Source organism: Corvus brachyrhynchos, unplaced genomic scaffold (assembly GCF_000691975.1).
Source record: "Corvus brachyrhynchos isolate BGI_N302 unplaced genomic scaffold, ASM69197v1 scaffold125, whole genome shotgun sequence".
NCBI classification, from domain to species: domain Eukaryota; kingdom Metazoa; phylum Chordata; class Aves; order Passeriformes; family Corvidae; genus Corvus; species Corvus brachyrhynchos.
Genome location: NW_008238342.1, coordinates 731765 through 742715, shown reverse-complemented (window position 1 = coordinate 742715; position 10951 = coordinate 731765). Strand labels below are relative to the sequence as shown.

The following is a 10951-nucleotide window of genomic DNA, read 5'->3' as shown; positions in this document are numbered from 1 at the left end:
CGCAGGCTTCCGCGCCCTCCCCCGGCCTGGGCTCCTTCCTGTCCCCGTCGGACCTGCAGAGCTACCGTGGCCACCCCCACGCCGGGCTGTCCCGGACCCTGCCCTCCAAGCCCCTGCTGCCCAGCATCAGTGCCTCCCCCCCGCCCTCCTTCCAGATCAGCCCCCCGCTCCACCAGCAGCTGTCCTTGCACCACCCGCAGAGCTCGCTCCTCAGCCAGCCCCTCAGCATGCAGCAGGTCCCCCAGCAGCCCCTCCTGTCCCCCCCCATGGCACTACAGGTACAGCCCCCCATGAACGCCTCGCCTCCCGGCCAGCAGGTGAGTGCTCGGGGCTCTCGTGGGTTTGGGGTTGTTGGGTGTTGGCGTTGTCCCCAAGGGAGTCTTCCCAGAGATGGGAATGGAGCTGGGGAAGGGGCTGGAGCCCCAGGAGCTGGGAAAGGGAGCAAAGGAGGCTCAGGGGGGACCTTGTGGCTCTGCACAAGTCCCTGACAGGAGGGGGCAGAGGGGGGGTCGGGCTGTGCTCCCAGGGAACAAGGACAGCACAAGAAGAAATGGCCTCGAATTGTGCCAGAGAATGTTTAGACTGAAAGTTAAGGAAAATTTCTTTGTTGGAAGGGTGATCAGGCAGTGGAACAGCTGCCCAGAGAAGTGGTGGAGTCACCATTCCTGGAAGCATTCAGAAAATGTGTGGATGTGGCCCATGGGGACATGGGTTAGTGGTGGGCTTGGCAGTGCTGGGTTAATGGCTGCACTCGATGATCTTGGAGGTCTCCTCCAACCTAAATGATCCTATGACTTCTCCAGCACAGGGATTGGGCTTTAGCTCTGCACAACGAAAAGTGGTTTCTGTAATTTGGTGATAGCATTATAGGGGATCCTCACGATCACTCATTGGGGTAGGAGCTGTTGTTGAGGGCAGCATTTTGCAAAACTTCATTCCACATAATTTGTGAATAAAATATAAAATATAAAAATAAAAAAAAGAAACCACCCCACATTGCCCTAATTTGGATATTTTGGAAAAAAAAGCATGTTCTTTGGCAGGTAAATGCCACGAATCTGGTTTCTATACATTGCCTAATGGATATAAATGTAATTAAACCCACCCCAAAAAATGGGGAAAACTGATCAGCTTTCAGCTAAAGCAGCCCCTCAGTGTCCTTGCTGAAGAGCCAGTGGTGGCAGCTCAGGGGAACAGTGTTGTTCGTGTGTCTGTCCCTTGTTCCTGAGCACTGGGATGGGTATCCCAGCACGGCACAGCAGCTGAGCTGCACTGCAAGTGGGACACCGGCTTTGGTGGCCAGGCTGCAAAAAAACCTAAAGGCTTTTGTGGCTGTGTGCCCTCCACAGCCATTGCCAGCCCTGAGGAGGGAGGTCCTGACAAAAAGAGCAGGGAAGAGGGACGTAAAATGTGCATTGACACCGTGGTCTGGGCTTGGATCCCCCCTCTGTCCCTGGGGCTCCTCCTGTGCTCTGCCCTGACAGCTTTTGGGGACAATGCCTGTAAATGTGATTATGAGCTATTATTACATCTGCAGTTCTCTGCTCTGTATGCTCCTGTAACCCTCCTTTTCCTCTGCACCCCGCAGGACTTCTCCCATATTTCGTCTGAGTTTCAGAACAGTGTTGGACCCCGTTCGCCTGGTGCATCAAACCCTCCAGGAAGCACTGAGTGGGACAGCGACTACCCCAGCAGGGAGTGTGGGGTCAACCACTGCAGGCCAGTAGACAAAATAGCTCACTGCTAGTGCACATCTGGGCTGGGACAGTGAACAACAGCTCAGTGTCTGCCCTAAAATGTGCAGCCAGTTGTGGTCAGGGAAGTTCAAGGCTCCCTCATTTCTGTAGGCTCACTGAAGTGATGCTATGGAAGCAGGTAGCTTAAAAATCATGGATAAATTCTTTACTGGACATGAGAAGATTTAATTTTTTTTTCTTTTTTTTGTTTATTTCCGTTCCATGGAAGGGTTAGACACATTTCCTTCTGGAGCAGTCCCCCCAGCAGAGTCCCTGGAGGTTTGAAAGCAGCCATGTCCATAAGGCCAGGCCTCAATGTGGCCTTCCAGTACTTAAAGAGTCTTATAAAAAAGTTGGAGAACAACTAATTTCAAAGCCAGATGGTGATAGGACAAGGGGGAATGCCTTTAAACCGAAAGAGAAGAAATTTAGATTATATGTGAGGAAGAAATTGTTCCCTGTGAGGGTGGGGAGGCCCTGGCACAGGGTGCCCAGAGAAGCTGTGGCTGCCCCTGGATCCCTGGCAGTGCCCAAGGCCAGCTTGGATGGGGCTTGGAGCAACCTGGGACAGTGGAAGGTGTCCCTGCCCATGGCAGGGGTGGATTGAGATGGTTTTTAAGGTCCCTTCCAACCCAAACCATTCTGTAATAAGTAATGTCCTTCTGCTCCTAAAGCAATTGCCCTTCTCACTGAGGCCACAGCCTCCCATAATTGTCTGCACCAGCAGGTCCCTTATCATTCCTGGGCATTCACCCTGACAGTGCAACAAATCCTCAGTCCTCCCCAGAGCCACAGGATGCTCCATGCCCCTGCACCATGCAGGAAAACCCCACAGACCTCTGCAGAGATCTTCCCCTTATGCCCTACAAGCTCTGGCATGAATGTGCCAGCAGGACGGTCCCTTCAATGCTGCTCCAATTCCCCAAAAAATGAGAACATCAGGTCTTAAAGCTGGGGAACAGGGAGGGTGTGGAAACCACTTCCAACCTCTGCCTAACCCACTGCTCTTGGCTCAGCCCTAATAGCTTAGAGACTCTGTTGTGCTCCATGGAACATTCCCGGGGTTCCCTGTGGGAGCAGGCTGGGGAGGAGGCTGGATACCATCAGTGTTGATTTTCTTCAAGTGCTGGAACATGGTGCTTTCAGCAGAGATAGCAACCAGCTCCCAGGCTTTTCAGAGCACGGCTCCTGTCTGTGCCAGCAGAACACTTACAACTGCTGGGCTGGGCACAGGCTGTACAGGCATTTACTTCTTCCAGGGAAATAAATAACTGGCTGATCCATTAGAATATCCCTGCTGTCTGCCTGACATGGAGAGGTCTGACCTTTGCATGCTCCTTCCTGAAGTCTCTGCAGACAGCCTGAAAGAAGGAACATGATCAGGACCTGGTTGTAAAAGTCACTTCACACGGTGAAGCTAAAGGTGCTTGGAGGGTGGTGGCACATGGATCCCAATTCCCAGAGGTGCTGGGCAGATCCCAGGGATGAACTCCCCTAGAAATAAGCGTCACTTCTTAAGGGATCAGCTGGGAAAACATTTGATTCCCTCTGCAAATCCCACTGCCTGGGTCCCATGCAGAAAGCCCAGGGCACTCCAGAAGCAGGTGGAACGTTCCCATAGCAGTGAGGATTGAGTTCTGTGTTGCTAAAACAAGCTCTGTGGCATCTGGCTGGAGTGCCACACTGTAAGCAGAGGGCCCATGCAATTCATGATCAAAGCTCATGCATTTCATGCCTTTGTCACAGCAGAAATATCAAATTTCATGGGTTTATTGCAGCTTGTGGGTAAAAAAAAAGTCACTCTAAAACCAGACATTATGCAGAGACTTCCAGATAATTGTTAGAGTAGATTATAGCAAGGAACTCAGATGGATAGAGATCAGTCCTGCAGAGAGTGCTTAGTGCACTGAAAAATATCATAGTGTCTGCTCAGGAAGGAGCCCATCTCCTGTGACTAAAGACACAGGAGCTGCTGGCAGCCAATGCCCAAAGCTGGATTATTCTCATTTATTGCAAAGCCTGGTGTGCCAGCAGTGCCGTCAGCTCCTGCTTCTGCTGCCCTGGGATTTGCAGCCTCGGTTTCCCCTCTGCATCACCTGGAACATTCCCAGACATCTGCAGGGCTGCAGTTCCCTGGGTCTCAAGGTTGCTCACAAGCCAAGAAAAGAGATGATCTGGATCTCCTCATCCAGGGCGAGGAACGATGGGACAGGGGGGAATGGCTTCCCACTGCCAGGGGGCAGGGATGGATGGGAGACTGGGAAGGAATTCCTCCCCATGAGGGTGGGGAGGCCCTGGCACAGGGTGCCCAGAGAAGCTGGGGCTGCCCCTGGATCCCTGGAAGTGCCCAAGGCCAGGTTGGATGGGGCTTGGAGCAGCCTGGGACAGTGGAAGGTGCCCATGGGAACGAGATGAGCTTTAAGGTCCATTCCCACCCAACCCACTCTGTGATTCCATGATCTTCCTGACTCTGCTGCTTTCTCCAATGCACTTTGTACTAATTTCCAAGTGATTTTCAAAGTTGTCCTTGGGCTCCTCCACACCTTGCCATGAGCTGGGTGGGTCCAGCCATCAGCAGAGTTTGAGCACAGCAGTGATGAAGGAATGTCTCACTGGGTTTGGTTCGTCAGTGCTGGCCTAGGTCAGTTTGGGAAGTCTCTGGATCATGTAATGGCCCATTTCAACCTCAGAAGTGCATTCAGCTTAACTGCAATTAAAGCAGCACTGTGAGGAGCAAAATCTGGCTGGAAAGAGAAGAGATTATTCCTTGATGAGATGTGACTCAGCTGTAGAGTCCCAGATTCCTGGAAGAGAGGATCGTCCCAACCTCCCCAGCACACAGAAGGCCCTGTTGGGTTATGATTTTTATTTCATGTCTAACCTTGATATTTCTTTAGCTTCCAACATCTGTTGGCACTGGGTTAGCTGGGGTAAAACCTCCCAAGCCTCGTTTTCTTTTGTGTTTGTCATCCAGATAACTTCTGAAAACCTGACAAGGTTGTCTTTCTCTCTGTCCTTTATCTAATAAAGGAACTGCTGTAGGGATTTTTTGTTTCCCAGCCTATCCTTGCTAGTTAAACTGCCATCAAAAGACACTTCTTCCCTCATGCCCTGCAAATTCTGGGATCCTGTGAGCAGACACTCCTTAATTCATAACTCAGCCATTCTGGAGAGAAAGTTTTAAATGTTTCTTAGCTCCTGCTCTCCCTATTCTTGATGACTTTTTGCTTACTGACTTCTATCCAATTTTCCTGGCTCTTTCTGGGCTGAAGCCCAAGTTGTCCTAGATTGTGAGCAAAGACATGGGGAGCATTTCTCAGCTCCTGCTTGGTGTTTGACTATCACTTCCCACAAGCGACTGCAGCACACAATTTCAATGCTTTTTTTGCCACCACATCACAAACTCCTTTCCCAGTCCCCTGTCTCCCTCACCTGACAGCCTGATCCTGGCACTTGCTCTTTCCCAGGCACTGGATTCCTCTGTTTCACAGTGATTTTCTCCAAGGGAGCTCCCTCACCTCTACCAGAGGTGCAGCTTGGTTTACAATCACGTGCAAGTCTTCCTTAATCCTTAATTAAATCTTAACTCCTCAAAGCACCTCCCTTGTTTTTTCTGCCTTGTTTTGTGATTACAACTCTCTCCACACCTTCTTCTGGGGTTGTGTCCTTTCCATCCTAAAACATTCTATGATTTACCTTTGTCCCCTCACATTTAGGTATTTTTGGGATGACACTGAACTGGATTCATCTTTCCACATCCTCTCATTTGCAAGGCACGGATTAGGTTCTTTTTGGCTGCCATCCTTTAGCAACTTTTCTCCCCTCTTCCCACTCTCCTTTAGGCTAAAAGATGGGACACTGTTCATTACACCTTGTCCAGTCACAAAAAACCATGTACAGCCACTAGATCCAGACATTTACAACCTCCCTAATTCTTTCCAACAATGAAGTGATCCTCTCAGAAGGGGAGGGAATTTTCCAAATCAGGAGCTAAATGAGCAAACACTATAAAAAGGCAAAAATAACCCATCACAACTGCACTTAGTTTGGATTCAATTATTTATGGTAATACTTCATAATGAACTGGGAAATGCTCTGTAGTGTGTTGTGTAAAATTAATGAAGTTTTAGGACTGGAATACCTCGCTGCCACTCAGTGGCATTAAATCTTCTCTGAGTGCAGGAGCAAAGACTCTGCATTTTAAATGCAGATTATAGAATGTGGAGATTAGCAAAGGGCAGGGTCTGGACTCTATCAGAAGCCAGCTCCATCAACAACAGCCCTGCCTTGCTGTCTGCCCCTTCCCCGTGATTCCACTCACAAACACACCCACACCAGAACCTCCCAAGCCTTTTAACGTTCTCCACCACATTTTAAGGCCAAGGTCTTTATGGAGCCAGTGATGTTCCCATCATGTCTGTGCAGGTGATAAACCCCACTGAACCCTGGGTTTCAGAGCAAAACCTCCACAGATCATCAGCCAGGGGAGAGGGATTTCAGCCACTTCCCTCCCTACTGTGTCCTGAAAAAAAGAGCATCTGGGCTCCCTCTTTGGGCTCTCCTTGTGTAGTGTCCGAACGAGCACACTTTATCCAAAAGCAGCTCTCTAAACCTCCATGGCTCAGCCTCGCGTGTGCTGAAGCAGGCGATGGTGGCCCCGGGGCTGATGCCAGGCAGAGCATTCCAGCATTATCCAGGTGGGATCTGCAGGGACACCCAGAGCTGACCCTGCCCTGTAACCTCAGCAAGAGCAGCAATTAAGCCAAGAAGAAACTGATGCTGTAGCTCTTACAGTTAATGAAATTGAGGAAGAAATAAAATTGCACCCAACTCTTACTCTTAGGGGGACCTTCTCACTCTCTACAACAACATGCCTGAAATTTAGGGTTAGAGTTAGGGTTACCCCCTAGGACTAGGGTTAGGTCAGGGCTACCCCTTGAAAGAGGGTGTAGCCAGGTGGGGGTCGGTCTTTTCTTCCAGGTAACAAGGGGCAGGACAAGAGGAAACAGCCTCATGTTGCACCAGGGGAGGTTTAGATTGGGTATTTGGAAAAAAATTCTGCAGGGAAATAGTGTTCAAGCATTGGAAGAGCTGCCCAGGGCCGTGGCAAGGCCACCATCCCTGGGGGGCTTTAAAAGCCACGTGGATGTGACACCTGGGGACGTGGTTTAGCAGTGCTGGGAGAACGGTTGGTCTTGATCTTGGAGGGCTTTTCCAACCTAAATGATCCTGCCAAGCCTCTGCCTGGTCCCCCTGTGTGCAGCCCCCCCTTGATGCCTTTTTCAACCTAGAAATGAAACAACACACACTTTTGAAATAATACTTGTGTGGGAGGTGGTATAAAGGTGGATTTTTATTGGAGGCCTCCAGGGGCAGTTATGGTGCACACAGTTTTTGCAGGTTTGGTAAATTAGCATAATTGACACAAAAGCACCAATTAGGAGCACAAGTGATGATGCAATTCCCCCTCGAGATAAGGCCCTTTTAAATCTTCCCCCCACCCCTGGCATGGGACTGTACTTTGGTGATGAAAATGTGTCTGAAGAGCTGTTTCTCTGCCTTGGTAGCCAGGGAGGACTAAGATAGGAAATGGAATACATTTTGTCTTTCTGCCTAGGGGAAAGGGCATGGAAAACTCCTGGGAAAACCAGCCACTAATACAGCAGGCTACAAACACACATGTACAGAGAAGACAGAAAAGAAAAAAACAGGGAAAAACCAAACCAGCAACACCCCAAAAGCCACGGCGTGGGCACAGACCCTGTGCCAGCTCCTCCCCAGCCCCTTCCCTGCCCGTCTCACGCCCATCTCTCTCTGCTTTCTCTTACAGCATGCTGCCAAGGGACAAGGCACTCTACCTCACCTAAGGCTCAGCATCCCTTTGGGAGGAGGCTCAGATGAAGGACACTTGAGAGGGTCTATCCTACAGCCCACGTGGGGAGGCACGAGCAGGTCGGACGGGCGGGACAGCTGCCACTGCACCTCGGCGCTGGCTTCATTTCCAGGCTCTAAGAGCAGTTTTCTTCTTTTTTTCCTCTTATTTTTGAACTCTAAATAAAAATTTTTTTAAAAGTCTACTTTCCGTGGAAGCCCCCCCCCCCCAAAAAAACCCCACCTCGTAAATCGCAAAGAACAAAAAAATAAACAGAGAAAATTCAAATTAAAAAAAAAAAAAAAAAAGAAAAAAAAACCTAAATAAGTGCAAAACCGGCAAAAAAAATAATGAAATTAAACTAAGGACACCGTTTTTCTGCTTGCCATCAGCTTAGCTACAGACTATTTTCCTAGTGAACTGCTTTTAGACGCAGCATAAACCCAGGTCTGGTGTCCTGCAGCATTAGGCCAGCTCAGTAGGAGGATGCACTCTTTTGACTTGCTAACAGCACTAAACTTTGTGCAAGAAAATGTGAAGTTTGTGTGAATATTGTACATGCAAAGGCCTTGGACGGTCTGGCGAAAAAAAAATTACAAAAATAAATAAAAACTATTGCTAGGTAGGTGGGGGAGAGAGCAGAAGGCAAAATACGAGAGGACAAATGTGAAAGAGATCATGAAAATATAATTTGTTGGATAGTTGTAAGTAGTTTACTAAGTGTTTTAGAGCTGTGCTAAAGACATCTTTAAGATTTTTTGTGAAAGAAATTAGTAGTTTACTTTATAGTAAAAGCATTTTATATTAATTGTAGCACATTTTTTAGTTATACATAGAAGGGAGATGTGTATAAAAAACCAACAAAAAAAGCCTGCCAAACTTGTTTCTATTATTTGTACAGCAAGAAATGGACAATTTATATCCATGTTGTATGGCATTATTATTTTTTTCCGGCCATATGTCCATCTATTTAAAAAATTGCTGACAATGATTTTTGTCTATTTATGAAAAATTAGAGAGCATAATTACAGTTTCTCATAAGGTGCATTTTTGGGGGTTTTTTTTATTTTTTATTTTGTTTGAGGGCGCTGCTTTGGCAGCACCTGGCACATTCGGTTCACAATGCTTATCTTACCTTTCTTTATAATAAAATGTATGAAAAGTAGAGCTGCAGCAGTCTCTCCTTATTCTGGGGGACACCCTCGAAGTGGCCCCTGCCTTGTCCTCCTCAGCTTTCCATCCCTCCCTCCTGTCCCATCACATTCTCACCTGCCCCAGCCTCTTCCCACTCCGCAATATCAGAGCCAGATTTCTCCTAAATATGCCGTGATTAAAATAAGGGAGGGGGGGGAAATGGAACTTTATGAAAACCTTCCTTGAGTTATCACGGCGAGGAGATAGGATTCACTCCAGGGAGAGCTGCTGGGATGTGAATTCTTTGTTTGTGTGGCAGGTAAGTGGCCTTGAGACTCTGAAATCGCAGCAAGGAGGTTTCCAGCCCTGGGAGAAGGTCTGGACAAGATCAGGACTGGGAGTTTTGGTGACACCAGGTCCTTGTGGTTGGTCCTTCTCTGAAGGAAGGTGTCACCCATGATGTCCATTCCCCTGCACCCCAGCGGGCAGCGCCAGCTGTGTCACCTTTGGGTCACTGTGACAGTGGATTTGGGGGCCTCCACTGAGCAGGTTTGTGGGACAGCAGTGCAGAGAGCCACTGAAAGGTGACCTTGCCAATTTAGGAGGAACTGTGCAAAGCAATTATCACATTTTTAACAGATTTTTGGTCACCTGCCTACATTTCTGCAGGGCTGCCCTGCTGCCTCTGCTTCTCTCAAAGGGCTGGTGGCTGCTGTGGGGCACCACGGGGGGAACAGTGACCCATTTCCAGCCTTTGGGATGTGGAACCATCTCAGGAATGAAGGGCAGTTGGCTATTAGAGAGCCTGGAGCATTAATGAGAAATTGTGAGGCTTTCCAAACCACTTTAATCCCTACTAATCTCTAAATTTGCATGGTGGCAGCTGTGCTTAAATGGTATTCCAGCTGTTGGCTAATTGTCATGGACCTGGAATTGCTCCAGGGAAGCGACTGGGAGTTGAGCCTCCCATCCACCATCACAGTGGCTCACAGATTCACAGGATGGTTTGGGTTGAAGGGACCTTGGAGCTCATCTCCTTTCACCCCTGCCATGGGCAGGGACACCTTCCACTGTCCCAGGCTGCTCCAAGCCCCGTCCAACCTGGCCTTGGGCACTGCCAGGGATCCAGGGGCAGCCACAGCTTCTCTGGGCACCCTGTGCCAGGGCCTCCCCACCCTCACAGGGAAGGATTTCTTCCCAATATCCAACCTAAATTTAAACCTCTTTCGGTTTAAATCCATTCCCCCTGTCCTGTCACTATCTGCCTTTGCTGTTCTCCATCTTTATCAACCTCTTCAAGTGGTGAAAGGATGCATCCAGTTCAACAAAAGGGTTCAACCCCAGCCCTCAGGGTCAGGACCTGGGGCTCTGGGCCAGGCAGGGATGGTGTGGCTGGGGGAGCTTCCCCCTGCTCTGAACCCTTGGTCTGTTATTAACAGTAGTGGAAAATTCAGTAGCCGGGACTCAAGAAGCCTCACAGCAAGGTCAGCTCTACCTAAACCCTGTCTTTGTGCCTAACCTCCCTTTAAAAACCTCTAAATTCCAGGCAGATAACCTAAATCTCTCTCCCTACAAAGTAAATCCCTTGCTTTGGAACATAGGGAAGAATTTATTGCTTTCCTTGCTGTGGTAATTTTTCCCAAATTTGAAGAAGGGCATTGGCTCCCCTCCACCTCCTCTCCACCTGCCTGAGCAGTTGCAAAGGCAGAGGTGGTGTTCCGGAGCAGGAAGAGCTGTGGAGCTCCCAATTTTAGTCAAAGAGCACCAGCTGGATCCTCAAAAGGCTCTGGAACAGCTTTGGGGCTGGGGGCTGGCAGGGCAAGGGGCAGGACCAAGGCAAGCATTCCCAGACTTCAGGCTAATGATGGAGAGGGATGTTAAGCGGCAGCAGCAGGGAGGGCCCTGGCTAATTGACTTTGGTTTATGAACACATAATTAGCAGCGCTGCAGGATGTCATAGGGGGTGTAACAAACCTCAGCAGCAGCATCTCAGTGGTGTTAACCCTTCGAGCACAGCCCCAGGTGGGTGCCTCTGCACAGCCGTGCCTGGCTCCCACAGAGTGGGGAGTACCCACCAGCCTCGCACTGCCCCATCAGGACACAGCCTCCCACACAGCCAGGGGGTGTGGAAAGGGTCTGTGGATTCCCCTGGGGCACCACCCTGAGCTGTGCCCATGGCACAGGGCCATGAATGCCCCAGCAGCACAGG

The 10951-nt window shown here is 49.4% G+C and overlaps 1 protein-coding gene across 1 annotated transcript in view; it reads left to right on the top strand.

Moving 5' to 3' along the window:
- The window catches only part of TOX2 (TOX high mobility group box family member 2), a 151289-nt gene extending 142516 nt beyond the window's left edge, over nt 1-8773 (top strand). Inside the window, exons 7-9 of the mRNA XM_017735132.1 lie at nt 1-317; nt 1589-1719; nt 7567-8773. The exon at nt 1-317 is cut by the window's left edge and continues 75 nt beyond it. Coding sequence (XP_017590621.1) covers nt 1-317; nt 1589-1719; nt 7567-7603 — 485 coding nt within the window. The 3' untranslated portion in view covers nt 7604-8773. The remainder of the gene's footprint in view (nt 318-1588; nt 1720-7566) is intronic.
- The last annotated feature ends 2178 nt before the right edge of the window (nt 8774-10951 follow it).